The following is a 25,644-nucleotide window of genomic DNA, read 5'->3' as shown; positions in this document are numbered from 1 at the left end:
CTGATATGCTTACTTGACTGAGACCTGTGCTGGGACCATGATAACATGGGCCCTGTGACCAGGGAAGGTCCCTAAGGGCTGCAGAATGTGTTGTGCCACCCTAAGGAACCCCTCACCTAACCCATGCACACTGCCATTGCAGAATGTGTGTGTTGGTGGGGAGAAAAAGGCAAAGTCGACATGGCATCCCCCTCAGGATGCGATGCACACAAAATACTGCCTGTGGCATAGGTAAGTCATCCCTCTAGCAGGCCTTAAAGCCCCAACGCAGGGTGCACTATTCCACAGGAGAGGGCATAGCTGCATGAGCAATATGCCCCTACAGTGTCTAAGTCCATTCTTAGGCATTGTAAGTACAGTGTGGCCATATTAAGTATATGGTCTGGAGTTTGTCAAAACAAACTCCACAGTTCCATAATGGCTACACTGAATACTGGGAAGTTTGGTATCAAACTTCTCAGAATAATAAACCCACACTGCCAGTGTTGGATTTATTACAAAAGTCACACAGAGGACATCTTAGAGATGCCCCCTGTATTTTACCCAATCCTTCATTGCAGGACTGACTGGTCTGTGCCAGCCTGCCACTGAGAGACTAGTTTATGACCCCCTGGGATGAGAGTCTTTGTGCTCTCTGGGGCCAGAAACAAAGCCTGCACTGGGTGGAGGTGCTTAACACCTCCCCCCTGCAGGAACTGCAACACCTGGCAGTGAACCTCAAAGGCTCAGGCTTCGTGTTACAATGCCCCAGGGCACTCCAGATAGTGGAGGTGCCCGCCCCCGGACACAGCCCCCACTTTTGGCAGCAAGTCCGGGGAGATAATGAGAAAAACAAGGAGGAGTCACCCCCTCAGCCAGGTCCAACCCTAAGGTGACCAGAGCTGAAGTGACCCCCTCCTTGGAAAATCCTCCATCTTGTTTTGGAGGATTTAGCCCAATAGGGATAGGGATGTGCTCCCATCCCCAAAGGGAGTGAGCACATGGAGGTTGTAGCCACCCTCAAGGACAGTAGCCATTGGCTACTTCCCTGTGACCCTAACACACCTCTAAATTCAGTATTTAGGGGCGACCCTGAACCCAGGATTTCAGATTCCTGATGACCTACAAAGAAGAAGGACTGCTGACCTGAAAACTCCGCATAGAAGAAGGAAGACAGCAACTGCTTTGGCCCCAGCCCTATCGGCCTGTCTCCTGATTCAAAGAACCTGCACCAGGTATGCATCCGGCGGGCCTAGCGGCCTCTGCCGACTCAGAGGACTGCCCTGCAACTACAAAGGACCAAGAAAATCCCGTGGACATTGGCCCTGTCTAAACAAGGAATAAGAAACCATCTTTAAAGGGACTCCCAACTCACTCCAGAAGCGTAAGTCCCCACCACTCTGCACCAGAGAAACCAACGACGCAGAGAGGACCCCCAGGCAACTCCAATGACGTGTCCACCCTGGGCCCACCTCTCTGCACTACCACCACTACCACGCCTGCAGAGGGAATCCCGAGGACCCCCCTGACCGCCACTGCCTGGTAAGAAGAAACCCGAATCCTGGAAGAAGCACTGCACCCGCAGCCCCCAAGCCCGTGAAGAATCAACCACTGGTGCAGTAGTGACCAGCAGACGGCCCTCACCCTTGCCCAGTCGGTGGCTGGCCTGAGAAGCCCCCCTGTGTCCTGCATGCAACGTCTGAGTGACCCCGGGTCCCTCCATTGATTTCCATTACAAACCCAATGCCTTGTTTGCCCACTGCACCCGTCCTCCCCTATGTCGCTGAGACTGTACTTTGTGTGCCTATGTGGGACCCCTCCTCAGTGCTCTACAAAACCCCCCTAGTCTGCTCCCGGAGGACACATGTACTTACCTGCTTGCAGACTGGAACAGGAGCATCCCAGTCTCCATAGGTGCCTGTTTTTTGGGCCCCTCTTTGACCTCTGCACCCGACCGGCCCTTTGTTGCCGGTGGTGGATGTTTGGGGTTGACTTGAACCCCCAACGGTGGGCTGCCTATGCCCCGGCGACTGAACTTGTAAGTGCTTTACTTACCTCAAAAACGAACCTGTACTTACCTCCTCCAGGAACCGTTGAATTTTGCACAGTGTCCACTTTTAAAATAGCTTATTGCCATTTTATACCAAATTGTGTACATTACTGTTTTGATTCAAAGTTCTATCTATACATATGCAAAGTACCTTATATTTAATGTACTCATCTGCAATTTGACTCTTGTGGTTCTAAAATAAATTAAGAAAATAATATTTTTCTATATAAAAACCTATTGGCCTGGAGTTAAGTCATTGAGTGTGTGTTCTCATTTATTGCTAGAGTGTTGTGTACAACAAATGCTTAACACTACCCTCTGATAAGCCTAACTGCTCGACCACACTACCACAAATAGAGCATTAGTATTATCTATTATTGCCTCTGTCAAGCCTCTTGGGGAACCCCTGGACTCTGTGCACACTATTTCTCTCTTTGAGATATTATATACAGAGCCAGCTTCCTACAGTAGCCGATTAAAATCAACCATCATGGTGAATTGAAACACTGACACTCTCCTGTCTGGATTACTGTAACATAATATATGCAAGTGCCATAGGATGAAATAGAGAAGGGTCCAAAACTAAACAGCTAAGCTCTGTATGAAACCCAAGGTCTTTGGCCAAGACACACTAATGCTCAATAGCCCTCCACTGGTGCCAAGTAGCACAAAGAGTCACACTGAATGCCATGTGTAGAGTAACTGTAAATGCTGACTTCTTAGTGCGCCTGGATGAAATATCCAGTTAGTCTGCCAAGCCACATTCAGGCAGAAGCCAGAAATAAAATCAAAGTCCAAAGGGAACCTTCTCTGGAATATATTGGCCCTTGCTTAATGGGATCTAGCCATCCTACCCACATTTCAGATGGATGTGAAGGCTGCTGTTTTCACGTAGGCTTTCACACACTAACCAGAAAACACTGTGATCCACCCTCCCTCTTTGCAGGAACAAGACCTCAGACTACTTTCTGACCCAGTGGGAGGAATTAGCACTTATGATATGATACGTGGGCCTCAGAAGGGAGTCACAAAAGTTCCAAATGTGGATAAATTGTAATTTAATTTATAAAGCGCTTACTACCCCTGACGAGGTGTCGAATCGCTTTTTAGCAAGTAGCACGCTACTCCGGAATCTAAGAGGAAATTGGGGGGGATTAGTATAGGGAAATTTGAGTACAGTATTAGTATTATTATGAGTTAACTTGAGCAGGAGATATGTGAGTTTGTTGGATTGACTAGAGTAATGGAGGGTTAGAGGAAGGATGAATCCAGAAGTGTTAATTGGGAGTTTATAGTAATAGGATGAGGCATCAGATGAGTTAAGAAGAGATGGAAGAGGGAAGAGTCTGTGGAAAGGGGTTTGGGAGATCATAGTAGCAGGAGGGGATTTAGATGAGTCAAAGGTGAGATAAATTAGGGATAATTTAGTAGGGTTGTTTGGGAGATCAATAGAGTGAGGTTTGGGGTGAGCTAGATGCAGTAGAGGAGGAAAGAGCTTAGGCAGGGTTATTATGGAGATGAAAGTAGTAGAATGGGTTTGGGATGGTCAGAGTGGGTATGAAGGATAGATTGATAGAGACATACAGTGATGGGGAGAAAGAGTAAAGCTTAAGAGAGAGTAAAATGTATATTTTCTTTTATATATAATATATATATATTTAATTTTTATTTTTTATTATTAATGTAATTATTTATATTTTGAAAATTATTTATAGATTTATTTATTTTTTCTCTATTACAGTAGGACTAGAGTAATAAACAGATATGTAATACTTAGTAAGGGAATATATGTGCAAGGAATATAATAATGGGTATAATAATATGAGAAGAAAGTAGTATTGTATAGACACAGACTTTCAAGAATTGTAATATTTGAAGTTAATTAATAAGTGTACTTTTCTAACATTCATTTATCTTCCCCCAATTTTTTTATACCGAAATGCTTGCTGTTAAATAGTTATAATAACATTTGCTCATTGTGATATAAAAAAGAAAGCAGGGATCCATAAGTATGTAATGTAACAACTTATTTACGAGCTATGCCATTACCTATGAACAAGTTTAGCATAGAATTATTTACATATATATATATATATTTATACTCACACACACACACACATATATATATATATATACACACACATACATACATATATTTTTAACCAGAGTAAATACACAGTTGTTAAACAGGCTTAAAGAGTATGTGTATAATTTATTATTATGAAATAGTAACAATACATATTTCTTAAATAACTATACATATCTAGAATATACACAATCAGATTATAAATATTTAGCAACACAGGCATATGCAGTCCATTGCTGTTTGAATATGGTGGTTATGAAGGAAAGAGACAATTCTGAAGTAGTCTTCTGAAGGCAAGATAGTTATCCGTTGATCTTATATTTGGGGGTAATGAATTCCATAGCTTGGCTGCTTGAACGGAGAAGGATGTACCACCTATTGTCTTTTTCTTGTATGGTGGTGTGTTAAGGCAGGGTGCCAATCTTGAGCGGATGTTTTTCTGTTGAATGTATTTGGTTATTTTGTTTCTGATGAAAAGCGGCCCTGTTCCATGTATCGCTTTGTGGGTGATACAAAGCAGCTTGAAGGTGGATCTGTCGCTACATTCTTTCAGGCTTCTTCATGTCAAGGTCAACCAGCTATTAAAAAAAGGCTTTTATGAGATAAAATGTGTAGACATCATGGACTCGAGCCAACCGATTTTATTTTGTGATTTATTGCATTTTACTTTAGTTACATAGGACTCTTGTGCAATACTTTAAATAATACACATTGTTTAATTTACTGAACTAGATTTTATGTAGTGAGATCAATTGGGTCTATCTATTGTGAAGAGTAGTCTATTAGATGGCCGACTGTTCATTTTCCTTAATATATGCTATTTGCATCAAGAAACAATTATTTTGTAGCGTGAATTTTCACAAATGAATAAACAACCATGCTTATTACCCTGTTGGAGCTAATAGCCGGGCACCTAATTACTATTCTACCAACTAGGGTCCTAATTAAAACTTACTTTATCGTCATTCCTTATTCATAACACTTGAGACAGAAAAGTAAGTCACTCAATTAGGAACCGCTTTAATTTCAGTGATTTCAGCATTGGACACACACCGAAGGAGATCTCTCCTGTATGACAAGGGCCTCAACACAGATAAAAGCACCCTTTTATGAATCCTCAACACCAAAATAAACTACCTTATGTCCAAATGTAGGTCATTTTGTTTTTATAAAACATGTTTATTAAACTTTGCAAAAAAAACTTGCTTTTCGTTTCTCTGACAAGGCAAGTTTAGCAACCTACATACGTTGTATGGTACAGTTACATTTCAGAGTTTCTAATGCCTCATATGAGATGTAATGCCACGTCAAGTATCCCATAAAAGGAGCAACTGTGCCTGGTAATGTTTCCCATAGACCTATCCCCATAGTGTTTGCAGACTATCTTTCACTCCTGTCTCATATCACCCAATTGCTCTTTTCAAAAGTCGTCCCTATTTTGCTTTACCTCGAAAACTATAGCAGGCGTTGGTCGCAGTAAGACTTTCTCTATGCAGGGCTTTGTGTTTAACAACTTGTGTGTGACTAGAGGTTGGGGGGGAGAGGGCATTAACCCAAAGATTGTGCTTTTTTCTGACCTATTTTGTCTCCGCCAGGTCCATGTGGTTCTGTGTCTTCATAGTCGTTTTGTCCACCCGAGGATTGATTACTTATACGCATGAAGATAGACGTGGCTGAAGAGTAGAGTCTTGCTTATAGTAAGTGCTCATAATTGATTAGAGTCTGTCATTTTTGATAGCGTGTGTGAAAGAGTGCACCAAGTCATCCCAAGAGTGCACTATTGAGCGTTTCCTGAGCCCACATACTTCCTGCCTGTAGGAAGCTTGACTTCCACTCGTGGCCGAGTGTGTAATTACCCCAAACCATTGAGCTATTGGGGGACGTGTGCTCGATGTCCTGTTCATTGCGATGGTCCTTCTAACAAATAATAATGCTAAATTTGAGAACTTCGTTCCCACACTGACTGTAGAGCTGTGGGCACAGGTCTAGTATACACTTTTCCTTCGCATTGAATTCTCTTTGACCCACCACTGTTGTCAATATTCCCTCAAATTCTAGCCACAATTGTGTTATCTCTGGGCAATACTACAGCTTGTGTATTAATCCAGCCTGCTCAGCTCTACATCAGGGGCAGTTTCCAGGTGACGCCAGTCATCTTACCAATTTTTGGGGCCGTCATGTAAGCCCGATGGAGGACATTAAATAGGATGAATTTGAGTCTGGTGTTTCGAGATACTTTATGGGGGTTATCCTTGGATCTTGCCAGTGCGATCCATTCTCCTAGCATTTGTGTATGAAGCCAAGTTATCAGCCTCCTTCAGTTACCCACTGTGTACAGACGGAATATATTCATGTGTTGATGGCTCCAAGTCCGTGAGTCCCCATATATTGGGCATCTCTTTTATCAGGGTTGTTTGTTCAAGGACGTGTCCCACAGGGAGCCCAAAGTTCTCCACCAGTAACTCAAATGAAGCCACTGGTTCATTTTTGACAGATCATTGCCAACAGATCCTTCACTTGCAATCTCCGCTGATCCCCCCCTCCCCGCAATATAGTTGTTCGCTGGCAGATTAGAAGCCTTGATTTCCAGCTCGTTCTTGTAGGGAATAATAATGGAGAATATGTCTGGGACCGCCGGGTCCTCTGTAGTGCTCTAAAATAGCACTTCTGTGTAACTCCTACCAGTCTGGGGAGAGTTTCCTGTAATTTCATGTTGGGCAGTGGTAAACTGTGTATTGATTTCCTAGGGTTGGTAGTGATTTCTACCCCTCTTCAGATATATTATGACCACTCAATCAAGGGCCACATCCTGAATTTGGCTTGCCAGCTATTAGAGCTCACAATCTGAAGCCCCATCCCCCGAACTACAGGCAATTTAGCTTTCCCAATGTTTCTCTGAGCTTACTTGAATTTTGAGATCAATTCTCTCAGCAATGTATTCAGTACTTTGACCATTTTTAAAAGCATCTAAACTGAAATCAAAATAGTAAAGGAGTCAGGGAAGCATCACAATCTTTGCTAAAACAATTCTCCCTGCTATGGATAGCGGCAATGTTTTCTAGAAGGATTTCTGTGATCTCATGGCTGCAATAGGGCGACCTAAATTTCCATCCAGCACATCTGTTTCTGCACAGTACATTCCAACACGTAGGTGTTGAAAGCTTATTGGTTCCCATCTAACTTTTTCTCCTCTTTATCCTACTAAATCCTAAATCAGACCCGGATTTATGGGGTAGAATAAGGACTTCATCTAGTTAATGCCCAGTCAGGACACCTTCCCAAATTGTTCACGACAATTGTGATTGGGCATAGGATGGCCCTCATGTCTAAAATGTATAAAAATATATTGTCTGCTTATAATTAGATCATATGTAGGTCTCCTTTTAGCAGGATTATCTATTGTGACCCTCAGCCCTTGGCATGGTGGCAAAGGGTTCAAAAGCAAGAGCAAGAGCAAACAATATTAGGGATATCCGGAAGCCTTGGTGGTCCCTCTGCCACCTCAATGGAGGGTGGGCGGATGATACTGTTTGTCCCATGCCCACTGCGACTATCAGGCTGAGTATAACAGAGAGATCCACCTGATCGTGGTTCTCCCTGTGCCAAATTGTCTGAGCACCCGGACTTCTCTCCTTCAGGTTCTGCGGAGCATCCTGTACTATGTCATAAATGGTGACTGTATTAGAAAGCATACATTATGAATTAGACTTTCCATTGTGTACCTAATGTACCATTTTGAAGGATTCCTGCTAAAAGTTGAAATGCAGGTGTGCAGAAAAACATAATTCAATGAGCTATTGTTTGAGAAGCGTGTCATATTATGTTGTCCATCTCCTTAGTGCTGAGTAAGTACATGGAAGATTTATCTTACCTTAAGAAATGATGTAGAGTTAAGAAGTTTTAATGATTGCAAAGCTGCTTTTCATTTGCCAGTGCGACCTAACCACGGTCATGCCATGCTGAATTTGCAGTTTTGCTAATTGCTTAAAATTAGTATACAAATCCCTGGTTTTGAAGGATTGGGCATGACTTCTAATTTTTCTCCTGAGACTCTATCCAATCTTTACAAGAATTTCTCTTTCTCTCTTAGGGTATTTTTGATACTCTTTTTGAGTTTGACACTTAAATGTTGAAGGGATTTAATGGCCTTAATAGGGATCTTACAACAAGTCTATGTTCTTTGTGCATCTGAGTCTTCATTGCAAGTTACACATTTTTCTGTATTGTTTACATTAGCAATTCTATAAAAAAATCTTACCTTAATTCAGATCTAGATCTCAGATATAAGGAAGTCTCAGTTTCTGTTTGAGTTCTACTCTGCTAAAGTATTGACTTATTCTTGGGGAGGATAGTCTCTTGCAACTAGTTCAAAAAGAAGTCTTGGAGCCGAGCTCCCTAAGGTAAAAAATGGGGTGCATAAAATATTGGGGTGCAGTAAATTATTAGGGTTAGGCTCTCACTCTATCAATAACTCTCTAGCCATTAAGGACAACTGCCTAGAACACAGCTGTATATACTATGTGGCTAGACTTAGGGCTATGCGGTCCACATGCATATTATAGAACTCCTGTGGAAGGCCATTTTTTCAAAGAACGAGGTTGAGAAAGTCCCCTCCAATCCCCTGAATGAAGATCGGTTGATCCAACTCCACCCTGCTATCATGGTCAACCTGTGGGAGTAGCACATTTTCTATATATATTTCTTTCTCTTCACAATCTAGTGTAATAACTAAAGAAGGACTTTTTAATTTCTTCCTGGAAGTTATGGTAACACTTTGTTCATCATTTACTGCTGTCACTGGCATCTTCTTGTCTCCGGTTTTGACAACCAAGCTAACAGTCTTTCAGTCCTATCAACCTTAGTGTGATTTCTTGTCATGTATACAATGTAGTCTATAGATCACTGGCTTTCAACTAGAGTAACATAATCTTTCTTAGCTATCCTAAAGGCCTCTCTTTTGAGCTGTCATCTATTACATCCTGTTTCAGTCTCGCCAATGGTGCGTCTGGTCTGTTCAGTTCTTAATCTATCATCTTTCAGGTCCCCATTGAATACCAAATGCAGTGCTCTATGACTATCACCTTTAATGTTTCCCATTCTGTTTGGAGCGATGAGGCAGTCCATGAACTGTCATTAAAATATTGGTCAGTGGCTTCCCCTAGTGTAAGTCATGCACTGGGTGCTGAAGTGGGTATTCCGGTACTTGTGGATTTCTTTCTCTACATATGTCCACTAACGACCAATTGCCTAGCAACTCTTTCAGAGCCTTACCAATTTTGTACATCTGGATTGTGGTTGTAGCAGACATGATCGCGCTCAGTTGCCATTCAGCATTAAGTTTAGGTTCACAGCCTGAAGGATGCAGAAATGTGTCCATCCCACCTATAATCTACAAAGGGAAGGAAAAGCGCTGCATGTATAAGCTCCCTAATACTATACATGTACCTTCCAATTTACACCCTATCATTGCGTGATCTCCTTATCCACACGTTTCTTGGTCAACTGCAAAAGGCACCGTTTCAATCCCCTCTAGTTTATGATGAAAACCAAGAAGAGAATCCAGAGGGGTCCAACAGTAACACTGTAAGAAAAGCAGCAGTTGTCCCTGACTCATACCCAAAAAAGAAATGGACAAATGCCAAAGCTAACGTGACCCTAAAAAGACCCTATAAATGTTGTAATTTCAAACGTTTCATAGAGGAATAGGAGGAAACCTTGAGAAGTACTAGTTTTGAAGGACATGGTATCTGAAAGTGTAAAGTTGTTGTATCTAAAGTTCCTGAAGAGGATTCCTATCCCTGAGGAGCATATTACTTACGATTGTAGTCACTGGATGTGGACAAGGAAACCCTGTGAATACCTTTAAGCATTCCTAGGAACATAGGCAGGAACGCTAAAACATGGTGATGAGCAATATCAACTTCTCCAATGCTACAAAACTGAAACTTGCTGACAAACAATGGGTACAGAAGGAAAGCAATGACAAAGAATAATTTGACTGCTTATATCCCCTCTTCCAATGAGTTCCCTCAGACTCACCAGTAAGGGATATATACTTAAGGTAAAAAAAAAATACTTCCACATCAATTCTCTTTTCCGGCACCCTCTTACCTTTGAGCCACTCAATGTTTCCCTCTACCTGCCCAAGAGAAGAAAAATCTTAAACCAACTAATAGCCCTACCTCTACCACATAAAAGAGCCCTTGGACCTCTCTCAGCTGCCCATGCAATAGCATCTATACCCAAAACATGTTTTCAGTGTGTAACATTGTATCCATTTCATCCATGGCCCTAATGACCCAAACATACCTTGCACAGTGTGGCTTGTTTGTAATACAGTTTAAAACGTGTCTCCTAGATGTGTTTATCTTTATTGAAATGTTTTGACCTGAAAACAGAAATTGCACGCTGAACACGGACATGCTGCCATATTGAGGATCATTCTCTCCTGATATACGGAGGAGTGACCTGCATGAGGAATTTGATGATTAAGAGATGTGCCTCGGTTTAAGATTCTGCTGACAGACGGGCATTCTTCATGCAGGGAGGAGAGTGCTGACACATAGAGAAGTGTTCCGCTTAAAAGGCAGGGACATGCTGCATGTCAGCAAATGAGTAAGCTACAGTGTTCTGTGGTGCAAATGCCCTCTCACTAGGTGAACGGGCATTACTGCTCAACTTGAAAAAGAGGTAACTTGCTGACCTGGGGGACAACTAAAACATTTTTACGTGTTTGATACATTTACCCTGAGTTAACAAAAAAAGGCAACTGCTGCACAGAGAATAGGCACGTACACCGATAACAACGCAGAACAAACCCTAAATATGGATAGGTGTCTGGATGTGTAAACGTTTTCTGTCTTCTCCAACCCCACTTAGATACACATTTAACTACCATGATGCTTGAAGTATCAGTGATAATCAGCTACTTGTCGGGAAAGAAATTGTAAATGCACGGTGAATAAACTCTATGAGTCATGCAAAAAGCTGGAAGAATGGACATCAGGCGCGCTGGATTTACATTTTGGAAAAAACAAGGTGATACTGCAGACAGACTTGTGAGGCCCCATCAGTCTAGGTCGCGGGGCGGGGAGCGTGGACCCTGCGCCAAAGTGCCATACTTACACTGTCGTTGGACCCTTTGTTGTCTTCATATTTCGTTTCTATGTGAATGGAGAACTTGGGCAAAAACGAACACTGGAAAAAAGAGAGAACACAATGTTTGTTCATCAATTCATCAGGCCAGGTGTTAAACAGACTCTCATATTTAGATTACACTTTTTAAGTCCCCACAATGCAAAGCAAAGGCAGTGAAATTCGAGCCAGCAATGAAGGCACCCAGAGAACCCAAGAGTTCATCCAGTTTTATGTCATGGAATCTGGCAGGCAGAACTGCAGTACCTGGCTGCACTCAGGACAACCACGCCCGTGTATTACCCCTTTTCTCTGCCGTCTTGAAACATCTCTGACCAGACACAGTCTCCGCTTCAAGGACTTCGCTTACTCCTCTCCCTCTTTGAATTTATTTACCATTTTTGTCCATCTTGTCTACTGGCTGTTTCATCAATACCTCACGCCTTAGAGCTGTCAGTCTAAAGGTACTTCACAAAGGCAAAATCCTTGCCACAGAGGTAGTCTGTCAAGAATAACTTGCGAGTTTCTGTGGTACCATAGACTGCAAGGTGGTACGCTATGTGCTGATAGTCTGTCAAATATTGCCAATAAACAGCAAAAAGCGATCAGCTAATACAAGTCCTCATGAGATCTAATCTCTTCATTGAATTATGAATTTCTATCTCCAGTCCCCACTTGCCTCATCTCTTCCAGTGTTCATAGGGTTAGTTTCTCGAGGCCATATCCCACGGGGCTGATTTTAAATAATACATCAAGTCATGTCACTGACTTGTAAATCATCACCTGGCTTGTTTCACATATTTCGATGTAAGTTCAACTGAACTCTATGTAAAGTAGGACAACTAAATGAAACCATTGAATACAATAAATAATAATGCATAAACTTCAGTAACTAATCACTATCTCCCCAATATCTTAATTCATTCAAAGATGTGCCCCCCAAACAAGTGCACAGCGCTCAATGTAAGGATTCCCTAAGAATGCTCACAACTGTTACAGAAAGACTCCTGACATACAATACACCTCTTCCTTTACAATGGCACACCACCACAGACTTACTCGATAACGTACCCCTATTGTACATCAGAACAATATTGCAATTCATAGAAAAGTTTTCAGGCCAAATGGAGAAAAAACATTGCCAATGCCAAGAAGCTTGGATTATAAATGAAAGGCAAGTGTTATTTCTGTCATTGAGGGGTACATACACTCAATAGGCCAGCATACATACACTTTGTTGCTCAAAGGTTTGGTATCTCTACCTGCACGGGAAATCTATGACAGGCTAAAGGCAGCAAAGAGTACTGCAGATAATCTGTGTATGGGAATGCATCAGAGCACGTGAGATACTTCAAGAAAATCATTAGGGCAGAGGTCTCCAACCTTTTCTGTAGTAGGAGCTACTTAATGTCAATGAATATCATCCTGAGATACCGTTACTACTGTTGTAGTAGTAAGCATTTCAGACAAGATCACATGAGAGGGCACCCCATGCAACATCACCAACAGTGATCACCTTCCTGCCTCACAGAAGGTTGCTACCAGCAATGTAAAATGGCTTTGTCAATTTGGAATACCTCGACATGGGCAATACCTAACAGCCACACCTGAAATGCCCCTGGTACAAAGGTAAAAATATCAGTAATGTCTTCTCAACTCTGCATCATTAATATCTCAAATAACAGCTTTAAATATATTTTACAAAGTAAACCATTTTTCTCCAAACATCAGCTTATGAGTTCTGAAAGTATACACATTTTCATCTCAAATACAGGTTTTTCAATTCTAGTATACATACATTAATTCAACCAAGCAAACACTTCTAATTTAGTAGGCTTAGCTGCACATATTGGAGCTACTTACAGGCAGCTAGAGACTTACCAGTAGCTCACAAGCTACTCGTTGGAGAAACCAGGATCAGAGAGTGTGATGAATCAGTCCCTTAGCTGCTCCTCCTGTGTGACTGTCATTACATTTCATAATAAACAGATCAAACCTATGGAATCTGAGAACACTTTACCAATTAACCATTAAACATATAGCATTTACCACTGGCTTGACACCATAACCAACAAAGTCTTACTGAAGAGCACACAAGCTAGCACCAATCGTTGGCAAAACAATACACAAACTCTCTTAGAGGGCCTGACAAGAATCATCCCAGTGAAAATCTTCTTGCCCCAGGGCTTGTTAGAGTGAGTGATCAACACCAAAACTGTTCCCTACTACAGTAATCTGTACAACTGAATGTAATAACATACGCATCTACAACCTGCAACTGTATGATAATTCACTGTAAAAATTCTACTGGCTTTAATAAATGCTTTTCACAATAAATAAGTCAGGCCTATTGCCTTTGTAATAGCTTTACATAATAAACCAATAACACCTATGGAATCGGACATAACGTTTACCAATGAATCAATCAGGGCTGCAGTCTTTATCATTGGTTTGCAAACATAACCAACTCAGATCTACAATTGAAAGAAAGCCTTTCCGCAAGGTACCATCAGGCATACAGTCATAAAATTACAAATGTATACAAAATTACAGGTGGCAAAGCAAAATACTGGCTCTCCTGAAAGGGCCCAATAAGGTCTATCACAGCTCAAACATACTACCTTATTATGTCATAAGGGGTGATCAACACCAAATGTCTTGCCACCTGCAGTCATCTGTTGATATTTCATTTAATAAAATAGGATTTAACACAGAGTGATAACAACCCACACTTAAATGGCTTTTGACTAACATATGCTTTTCACAATAACTATGTCAGGTCTTTGCAGTAACTTTTTATAGCAAGCAGAGCAGGCCTCTAGCCTAGACCAAGGGATTTTCACTACAACCAACCAACTCAGTCCTGAGGCATTAGCCTTCAGCTTTCCCACACGTCAAAAACGTGCGTCAAGCACTACTTTTCAGTGGATGTACAGTGAATGCACACAACTTCGGCCCCATGAAATGTTCTACTCAAGGGAACCAGCATGTGGGTGGATCCTAAGCCCCTCTCTCAGTATTAGATAGAAAGCTCTTTTTCTATTGCTCACATGAAAGTATAGCGACAGGGGTCGTCAAGTCAGACGAAAAATGCCAAAGACTGAATTACTTTCTAGAACCTTTATTACACCCGCATAGTACTGTATTCCTTATATGACAGTGATTTTCACCTGCAAAGGGTCGGTCAGAAGACAGAATATATAAAGAATATGTACAATGGAAATAAAGAAACAAAGACAAATTTTGAAAATCTTTCAAACTTTAGTACAAAGTTGCTTTCAAAGACATGGCTAAACATTTGGGTTGACCTACAGGAAAATTCTTGCTCTCCTGTACTAAACTCCAGAAGTGCACTAAAAACAGTCTATAATAAATACATTTTTTCCACTCAGTGCAAAGAGGAGAGGTTAAAATCAAATTAAGTGTTTTAAGAAGTGCATTGTCACACCTCATTTCATAATCTGTTACATTAGAGTGATGACGTAAAACCTCATCTGTTATCATGAAATTGGGTGCGCTCGTTTCTATAGGCCTTGAAGTCTGACACGTAGAATGCGAATACATTTGTGGCGCGCTCTCTACAGTACACATGGCTCCTTTCCCACATTTTTGCTACTCTGATGGCCTCATCTGGTGGCCTTTGGGGCCGTCTTTGTTATTTTAAATGTAGAACAGCTCAGTGTGTTCCGCACCACCGCCAAGATATATGGCACATATACTTGAATCTTGCCGGGCTCGGCACTCCCTCCAGAAGAGGACAAACAATGAATGCCATTGGATTGAGTAAAGAAAGGTGGACTGGCCTGACAAAACCTCAGGGCTTCTACGGCATGCTGCAGTCTGCAGCTTCCACAACTGCTGCTAAACGTAATAGCTACGAAAGCAACCAAGCAGTGCCCAAGTAGCCAGTGCAGCACGTTTAAATGTATGCATATGCGCAGTGGTTTTCCAAGGCAGGCCCTTTATACACACACACTACGTTGTGAGTGACAGCTCGGGGTCAGCCAGTCACGGGGTGTCTAACTGGAAGCTGCATGGCTCTTGGGCAATGTGATGTAGGCCCACACTGTCAGTCATACTGGGTGTGGGAGTGGGACGGGAAGGACTATACCACTCTCCCCTACCTGGAACCAGGTCCGCCATTGGCCAGCAGCAGAGGAGGCATAAACACCCACATAGTGGGCAATGAAGAAGGAAGAGATTGAATTGACTGACCAGGTAATTCCTTTAAGGGCAAGTTTTGGAGAATTGGCAGCATACGAGTTGAATGTGCTTGCCAGTGTGCAATTTCAATATCTCCCAAATTGGAATTCAGTGGGAGCCATTAGTCCCAGGATAATAATGGCACAGGAATTAGGTGCAAAGGAGCTTTTCCCCCACGTCCAGTGCTTTCAATAGTTTAATAGTTTAATTGTATTTGTGTAAAGCACGGATTGTTCCTTGCAAATATTCCTTTGGTTCAAATGGATCTCAAAAAGTCTTTAATAAAAAGAGCAAGAATGCTGCTTTTTGGGTGTAAGAATACACAAGGCGTTTTAGCTATTCCTATTAGGAACAGAGTTGCTTTTCTATGCTGGTACAGCTCTGCATATCTTCCAGGCAAACGCGGTGACACTGATGTTTGTATCGTTGTAGGTCCCAGTCCAGTGCGGCGGAGAAGGGTTCAATAGACAAAGCATTGTAAAGACTTTGTTAGCGAGTACACTGAATCATTCCATTCCAAAAGATGGCAAATGGGGAACATTTTCAGAAAACAGTAAGCCCTTTACGTGATTCAGACGTAGCCTGACTGTCTCACAACGTAAGCATTTCCTGTCTATAGCGCAGAATTTTCTTGGGAAGCCCCACACAATCATCTCAGCAACAGGAGAGTAAGTAATTAAGATAGATAGTGTGCGTGAGAGAGAAAGACCTCTCTGTGATTTCACGCTTTCAAAGATAAAATAGACAGTGCACAAAGTCCTCAGAACTTTAAAAAAAACAAAGGGAATATAGGCACATACATATTCTACCATGTACAGCAACCACATGCACATAAGAGCGCTGAATTATTGAGTAGGTAAGTGAATCACTCAATGAGGAATTTCAAAGGCAATTACTAGCACACAATAGATCTGAAACAGAGACACTGATCTTCAATACTAGACATCAGATCAGGCAAAGGAACTACCCTTCCCTAGTTGCCATTGAGAACAGTCATGTAAAGACCAGCGTGAATGATACCACATTAATCTTTAATTTGGACTCTACACTGGAATGTTAAATGGGTTAGTTAATCAAATCGTTACTTTTGATGGCTCTGATCCAACTACCACCTGGATTGGTAAATTTCTCAGAAAACAATCGAGGTATGGAGCTGCCAAGTATGCCAAAGCTGAGAACAAGGAGCTGAGGAAATGGTCGACTGGGCAATACTTTGTACAGCAAGATGCGGTGTCGTGGACGTCAACAAGAGCCAACCAATCCCCCTTTTGGCTGTAGAATACCTCCCTAGCAGCTATCTTGAACTTATTGACTGTAAGTTAAAGTACATTTTATTTCTGGTTAATTAAAACCATTATATTATTATACATGCAATAAAGTAAAACACAGGGAATCCATAGAATGCGTAGAAACGTGCACTGAGTAAAAGTGCAACCAAACATTGTCAAAATTAAGGTAGTATTCATTCTATGTACAAATACACCTTATTGAATAAAACCAGATGTATTTCAAAAGGCGTCCAAATGAAAGAAAGCAGTAGAAGTTGTATATCGGTTAAATTCTAGTGTTTTACCTACATTTGGTAGCACAATTCTAGCAAATGTTTTGTCAGCAGGCAGCATCTCAGTCTTCAAGCTGCTAGGTTTGTTATCAGGCTCTTGCTAGACCAATTGGTAAAAAGCCTGTACTTGTGGTTCAGTTAACTGAATTACGTTGCCTCGACAGCAGCCCTTCTACCTTATGCATGAATGTAATACATTTAGATAATACAGTTGCAAATTTCCCCCTCATCGAAAAGATAATGGCATGACGACATGTGGATACCATACAGATAAAAAACATTTTGAGGCAAAAGTCTATGGGTCTGATTACGATCTTGGCGGATGGGGTTACTCCGTACGTGACAGATATCCCGTCCACCGTATTATGATTCTATGTTCTAGAGTTTCCGTCCCGTTTGTGACAGAGTATTCCAGCCACCAAGATCATAATTAGGCCCCATGTTTGTTAAGAATCACTGGACAGATGCAGATCAGGTGGGCTAATGTTTCTTTTTCTTGCGCGTAGACTTCCGAGGTTGGTCGCTCTGCCCGCTTTGGGAGTAAGTCCTACAAAGGAAAAAAGCCAAAGCGCAAGTGCATTAATCTGCTTCAAAGGGCTCTGCTAACTATGCCTGCGAGGCAGTTGTTTTGTAAGAGTTTACTGTAAACCAAGTATGGCTTCTTTTGTTGAACTTTTGTTTATCAGATATAAAAGAGATACGATTTGTTTGTTGGACTGCAATTTTTGAAATACACCAGGAAGTAATTTCTGTTTCCACAGTAATTCTGCATTCAGAGTGGCAACTGTTGGTAGGGGGAAATACTGACCATCCGTTCCCCTTTGTGATCGCACCTTGATGTGTTTCCTACCAGATATGGAATTTTATAAAGTCCGAGCCTGTGCGCTGCTTAATGTAGGCATGTATTTCAGAAAGGCAGCGTTTTTGAGCCCCACACTGCTTCGACAGAACTTGCTCGAGCTGTATCTGTGGAGGTGAGGTATTCTGTGGGAGTCTGAAAGGCACACTTTGCGATGGGTGATATTTAAATAGGCTCCCAATTTGTCCGGAAAAGCTTCTATGACACATGAAAATGTGGGAATAAGTTTTGCGCCGATTATTTTTAATACTGGTACCAGTGACAGATGAGTGTTTTGTGTAAGAGTGCCTTAAAGGTAAATATTATAGATGCAAACTTGGTTTTAATGAGTTGAGGTGAACAAGGTGACCTTCTAGGTCATGTAGCCTAGATATTTATATTTGTTGATTTTAGTGATGGGTGTCTCACAAAAGTACCACAAGCCTTTATTTTTAATTTTCCCTCCAAAAATAACTATGTTGGTTTTACTAAAGTTCACCGCAAAAGTTGTTCGGGGCATTTAATAGTTTTTGGAGACCGACCCCAGTTAAGCTCAAGCAGGTCGCTTTGTCAGCACCTTTTGTGATGTAACATGCTAGGTGCCTATGCAAGGCAGATGGGAGCCAGGTGCATCCAGTTACCAAATGTCCCAAATGAAGCGATTAAAAAGAATAGGAGCAAGCACACACCCTTTCTTCAGGCCCCTCTGGGTGTACATTTTAGGTGATAAGGCTTGATTTGCACCAAGCTTTATCTGGAACCAGGTGTCAGTAAACAGGCATTGGATGGTGCATAGCAGATTTGTTGAAATGTTCTAATTTGCAAAAAAAAATCCATACTAAATTTCTGTCTACAGGGTCAAACACTTTGATGAAGTTGATAAAACGAGCGCAGTGTAATTGTTTTTTTAAATTCCTTTCCCAATTAAAATCTTTAATCCTACCAGGTTATCAGTTGCTCTGGAAATGGCTTTCAATGTTGTTAGGCTGAAAGTGATTCCATATTTTTATGGGCCTAAATCTGTAAGTCTGCTAGAACCATTCTTGTGTAATATTTAGATTCAACATTTAGCAAGGCTAGGAGGCTGTAGCTGCTTGGGCTGAGGCCGGGCTTGTAGATAGGGTGCAATATTGACCATTGCCTTAAGGTCGGCATTGTCTGTGTGCTTAAACAGGTCTTAAAGAAGTTATACAAGCTCTCAAGGTCTACATTCCTTGGTCTCTGCGTTGTTCAGTAGTAGTTTGTTGCATTGTAGGTTCATGAAATTCTGGACCTTCTGAAGATGTTTTGTATGGGATACAAAGGGAAAGGAAGTCTGTTGCCATGATGAATTACTGAAAGACTACAAGAAATCCAGGTCACTAAAGTGTATTGATGATATACTAATAAGACATTCGATCATATGGAGTAGGCTGACCTTACCAGAAGCAAAATATTATTTCATTCTTATAGGCCATCAGCCTGGCCATGGGCAGTGTTGCCTGGGGTTGATGGGGGCCGAGTAAGTACCAGAGGGATGGGGATAACTCTCGGACACCAAGATGACTATAGGGTCTAATGTGGTACAGCTGGTAAGTGAAGAAGCTTTAGAAACTTTTACCTGTCCATCTGATTCTCCAGAGCCTCATCTGATTCTCCAGAGCCCCATACAACCTACTGAAAGTGATGTGACGTCACACACCACAAAAGAAACTGGTACAATGTGCCGAGGTACTTTTCAAGTCATGGTTAAAGGGTTGCCCAGCTGCATTCTATCAGTTAATGAAAGACAGGGAACTCTAGAGGAAAAGATTAAGGCTTTGAACGCGAGGATGTTTCACTCCATGGGGCAAAAGAAAAGTACCGGCTCAACTGACTGGAGCAAATAACAATAGTCAAATCCACTACACCTTAAAAGTTTTGAGCGTAGGACATGATGAACTTTCATGATTAGTGCCAACTCTTAGGGGTTGGGCTCAACCATAGCATCAGTTTTTGTAAAAGTTGAACATTTATGTATGACTTGGGGGTCAGTTACAGATACCCATCTCTGGTCTCCCAATATTTTCCCAAGGGAGGGAGGGAGGAAAAGAAGATTAAGTGGAAGGAGGGGTAGTTACTAAGTCATATTAAGTGCAGATAAGATATCGGGACCAGGCATATACTAGACAGGGCTTACATTCTTTAAATCCTGGTCCCTGTGGAATTAACTGGCTGTTAATATGACAAACTGATAATAAAAGGTGTGCATCAGTCCACTCACCGATGAGTAACAAGGAACAAGTGTCCTGGGGCATGGGAGGGCCACACATTTCAATGATTTAATTTTTAAGGACCAGTGACAGTTTATGGAACCCATCAAACAGTGCCACCAATCATGAAAGAAAAAACTGAGGACACAGAACACAAGGTCACCTGCAGTTACGAACAGCTTGTTCCAGCCTGCTGAGTCAATCACATCACAAAAAATCCTGATCAAGCAATGTTAGAATTTTATAAACTAGAAAAGTGACCGGGTGTCCTCTGATACTGTAGTACACTGTTTCTTAATCTGGGCTTCTTGGATGTCCTGGGGGTCCACGAATCCTACTCAGGGGTTCCACTACTGTTTAAAAAATTAAGTAATAGAATAGTAATAAAGTAAATATACATAAAAATTCAAAATTTAAAATTATGAATATTAAAATACTCTGTAAATGTGAAGGATTTTAAACGTGCAGGCTAATATTTAACTGGATATCCTGAGCATGAATTATGGCAACAGTGCAAGTAAAGCAAATAGAATCTGGTATGGACAACTGGGCTAAACTGAAGCAGTGGCATGTGTGGACAAAAAGAGTGCACGCACTAAGCACAGAAATGACAAAGTTATTTGCTAGAGTTTAGATATTGCTTCATCATTTAGAAATAAACTACATTTTGAAAAGCTTTACCCTTCCCATTAAAATGTTGATATTTGTATATTTTTTGTTAGTGACTTAAATAAAATATTATAATTTGTGTTTTTGTTCGATATATACTTGTTTCAGTAGTTTTGTGTAATGATTTGAGGTTCAAATCTTAGAAACTGCTCAGGTTGCACTTCCAGTGGTAATTCAGTGGGGGTCCCCAGAAGTCATAACTTTAAGAACCACTGCTCTAGTACTTTCTTGAAGGGCAATGGAATGGGAGCTGAAACCCCATTCCACATACCCCGCTTTGTTCTCTATTTACATTCTCCCTACAAAAAAATGCCTTACTCCAGCCCTGCTCTGCAGAAGCACAGGGCTTGCATACATGCCAACATTTTAAGAGGCAAGTGGGAGATTTAAAAAAATGATCGGGAGAATATTGTGCCCACGTCGAATTCGGTTGAAGCAGAGGCAATTTCAAGCGTGAGGCAACCAAAATAAAGCCATGTTTTGCTTCAAAACTAGGGAGAGTCCCGCCTGAATCGCTTCCATTGTCATGTATGCTTGTCTTTGTGCCTACAAGCCAGCAGTGCTGGCCGGCCGGGTATGCGTCACATAGTGATGAAGCTACAAATGGTAGGTTTTGCATTAAGAACCTGAATGGGAGGTGGGAGCCCGATTTAGCTCGCTACCGCACTGTTTAATATTTATAGCTGCTTTCCATTTCACAGACCTGGGCTACATTGTCGTCTTGCAGGCTCCCGGCCTCGCTCTTTGCACTTTTCAAGTGCTAATGAGAAAAATGTCAGGATATGTGTTAATAAGCCCTCCTGTCCGTGATCTGCTTACACACACCAGGGCGAACCACAGCTCGAACAGACAGCTAGCTGCTCGAATAATCTGGGATCCAGGAGCGCGCCAGGAATAGGAAGCTGCGCAACCGCTAATGATGAGGGGAAGGCGGGGGGCTTCACAGCCCCTGCTAAAGGCCTGACGTGCGCTGCACCAGGAATTCTTAGCACGCACCAATAAAAAAAACACAAACCTGTGCGTCAAAGGCAAACCATTAACCTGTCAGTCGGTGTCGCTAAACATTGTGTACCTTGTCTGAAAGGGCGGAGTCGTACACTTTATTTGAAACATGAAAACGAAATATACAGGGATGCAAGGTACCGTGACAGCAATCAAAAGTGCTTCCACGTAAATAGAGAATGCACGCATCCGGGGTGCTGGGGTTCGAAAACTGCGTTTTACACCACTAATTCACTCAAATTGTAACACTGAATGAAAGAGGTGGAAAGGGTGCCTTCAAAATATTCCATATAGTACGTGATATACACTCGCCCATTGCCATGAGGGTATCTACGAAACGCCTGCGCCCTTTATATATCAGTTCGAGGCCGGTGGTATTTGTTGTAAAATTGAACCATTGCTGCTTTTTTTTTTTTACTCCCGACAGGTCAGATTTATCTATGAGTTTTATAAAATTCGGCAGCCATGCTGCAGATACGCATCACATAGCAACAAAAAGTGACACACAAGTACAACGCGTGGAGGATGGGTGTGAGCATGAAGATATCGCGATCTGTGCAGTCAAACAGAAGAGACAATCGAGGACATTAAGGGCACTCTTTTCACAGAGATACCCGCGGTCCGCGGCGCAGGGCAATGTGTGTGATCTTGTGGACAGGACAGAGTGAGGGGCACAGTTAGAGGGCTCTTGCAGCCAATATTTAGAAGGAGGATTTTATGACGTCGGCTTCTCAGTGGACCATGGGGGTCAGGGCAGTGCGGCCGCACCGGGTGCTGGCGTGGATTGGGGACGCTGACCTCAGTGGGGCGCTGGGTTTAGCAATTTCTTAGGAAACTTGAGATTTAAAAGCACCTGCTGAAAAGTTCCTTGTGCGTCCATGCTTCTGGAAGCAATTAAAATGTCAAGATATCTCGTGTGATTGGTGTTCCTACTAGGGAGCAATAGATAGGTAGTGGGTAAATACACCTGCTGCAAAGAGCAGAACTGTATTTTATGTGGATAGCTGAGTAGAATAGTAAAGCCAGCCGGGGGACAATGGAGAGATGAGGGGCACATTTGCAGGATGGGAGTGAGGAAATCCAAGGAGGTGGTCATGGGGCGCCACCAGCACTAAAGCCGGCCCTGTGGGGGGTGTGTAGTAGTTGGTGACTCCAGATATGACATCCACACGAGAAGTAGAGAAGTAATACTATATTTAATAGTATAACGCCAAGGAGTTGAAACTCCACCCGCACCAGCCTGCAGCTCTCCTTCACCAACTATCACTCCTGGAACACCATGGAACATGGACATTCCAGCAGAACCAAGGAGAGCAGAGGGAGAGGAGTGAGCAGATCATACCAACATTACAATAAATACAACAAAGAGAAAATTTATTTCCAACACATATTGTTACAACAAGTATCTACACTAGTAATTAACTACAAATGTTACACAACCACAAATAAGGATACAGTATACTACAGGGTGTCCAGTGGAAGGGACTGAGCTGATGGACGGGGTGGACTCCCCTAGAGAAAAGGGTCAAACTGAACAATAGTGATGGGGTTAGTCATGTCATGGGGTGACATTTCTTAACTGAGAATACCACGGCGCAGTGTCAGTCATTCATGCTATTCAATGATAATCTAACTAACCAAGGGACAGCAGCGTAATATGTATTTTCACAGTTTGAGAATGTGAGAGAGTTTGCGGGCATGGGGGGAGGAGGGCAGATAAAAAACAGACATTTCTCGGTTATTTTTGTGGGTTGAGCCATCTGTATCTAAGCACATAAACAATTACACCGTGCATATGCAGAGGGGTAAGTTATCTCGTACAAACATTAGCTATTTCTTTAAGACAATTTTAAAATAGATGTTTTGACAAAAAACAAATGTATATTGGTGTAAAATGTACAGCTGTTGGTAAGTTACCTCCCAATAAAAAGACTCCGGTTTAATAATAAAAGCAAGTAAAATCATGCCATCTGGATCCACTGTACTCTACAAAGGCCTTCAGCAATAAACATTAAAATTCGGCACGCTGTGTCTTCCTACAGCCCTCTATATAACAAAGATTTCTATATTGGTAAGTAATGTTCAGAAGAGCATTATAACTTTCGCACTGCCTTGTCCGATGGTTCTGTAGCATCACAGATCATGCTAGAGCAGGAAAGTTTAGCAAGAATTCCATGAAATACCTGAGCCTGGCAGAGTCTGCAGGGCGCGGCAAGGAGGGTTGTATAAGCACGTAAAGGTAAGCGAAGGCCTTGTATGAAATTATAGAAATGCCGAAGCAGAGATGTAGCTCAAATTGACTTACGGTGATTTAAACACCAGGATAACTGAAAAAAGAAGAAGAATTTCCCTGCAGAGTATTGAATAACATTACTCTTAAGAATGTTCATGCTTTCAACTCACATCGATAACATATCTTTTTAAACCTAATTATTGCCAACTGCAATCAATGCCTATCTAGTTACCCAGCGCGCCTGCAAAGAGCTTGGAGTTCATGATAAAAGAAGCACTGCACCATCTCAACTAAACCTGTAAAAACACTAAGGGCACCCGTCTTAAGGCATCCAGGTACAGGCCAGCATCATCCTAAGAATCAGGGAGAATCTAAGCAGAAGGCACCTAATTTATATTAAGTTAGTCCATTTAATATTAGTGTTTGTCTCATGGAAAGATGTGAAAGTGGGACCGAGCAACATGCATTCAATGAGATTTCCTTGATTCCCATGCCCAGCTGAAAGGAAAGGCTTGGTTTGTAAAAGTTACGCTGCTGAATTTCCAAAATGCCCCACCTACCTTCTTAATTTTAGTTCATAAACCAAGGAAAGGTGAAGTTTAACAAAACGTGACGTTTTGCTCCAAGGGCAACTTTCAGTTCCGTGCTCATTTCGACGAGGAAGACAGCTTTCCAATGACGGGCCGACCAACAACAAACTGAGAATATAGCTTTCAGGGGTCACATGACGTTGAGCCGCTAGGCCTAGCTGAGCTGCTCTTTTCGTCCAAATTATTTATTAAAATAAAGTTTTGTAAATGCATTTACGATTTAAGAAAATCCAGCCATTGGTGGGCTGACCTACTAGTCTAGTAATCTTGAGAAAATCAGACACATAAATAATAATAGCCGAAGTATTAGTTAAGTTTCCAATAATATTGGCATTCAACTGTTTTGGCAATGCATTAAATTTAGATCCAACTTGTTAAATAAGCAGGAAGAGGCACACTATCAAAGTCAGCCATCTCATAGCTCACTCGTACGTTTCTTACCATACGTGATAGATCAGTCAGAGCAGCCGCCTGCTATTTTTTCACAGTAAGTTGACCTTCCTCTTCTCTTTTGAGAAGTGGTGCATCAGCCTGAAGCTCAGGTTTTTTTGTGTGCTCCGCAATGGCTGCCTGGCTGCACATCTGGCAGATGTGGAGTCAACAGTCCTGATTTGTCACAGGTAGTTAAGGCCCAGCATGCGCCGGCCACTGAAGTACCTTGCAGGCTTGTTCTTCTGTTTACGATGCCACCACACAAAGGACAAATCTTTGGTGATGATGCACCCATATACATGCCAAAATGCTGGTGATGATGTGGCCACACACATGTATTTCTTGGATGACAATAAGGCCACTCACATACAGACTCAGCTGCAACCGGGCCATGGCAAACATTGACTTAATTTCCCTGATTACCACTCTGAACTGTCCCAGAGAGTCTGAGAGAATCAAGACACCGGAGTCCACAGATAACTCTTCAGTTTTCTTCTTCTGGGTGCACTAGAGACACTGGGAGTACGCTAATCTTGCTCCTTTTGGACAGTCACTCCTCATGTAGGGGTGGCAGGCTCCTTTCCTGTCACAGCAGTCAGGCGTCTAGGAACTTCAAGACTAGTATACAGGTCTTCT

At 42.0% G+C, this 25,644-nt stretch overlaps 1 protein-coding gene across 1 annotated transcript in view; it reads right to left on the bottom strand.

Moving 5' to 3' along the window:
- The window catches only part of PITPNC1 (phosphatidylinositol transfer protein cytoplasmic 1), an 864,322-nt gene that overhangs the window by 191,246 nt on the left and 647,432 nt on the right, over positions 1 to 25,644 (bottom strand). The window contains exon 5 of the mRNA XM_069199903.1: positions 11,241 to 11,312. Within this exon, the coding sequence (XP_069056004.1) occupies positions 11,241 to 11,312 (72 nt within the window). The remainder of the gene's footprint in view (positions 1 to 11,240; positions 11,313 to 25,644) is intronic.

This window comes from Pleurodeles waltl, chromosome 7, assembly GCF_031143425.1.
Source record: "Pleurodeles waltl isolate 20211129_DDA chromosome 7, aPleWal1.hap1.20221129, whole genome shotgun sequence".
NCBI lineage: Eukaryota > Metazoa > Chordata > Amphibia > Caudata > Salamandridae > Pleurodeles > Pleurodeles waltl.
The sequence above is the reverse complement of the archived record's forward strand: the minus strand, read 5'-3'. Positions and strand labels throughout refer to the sequence as shown.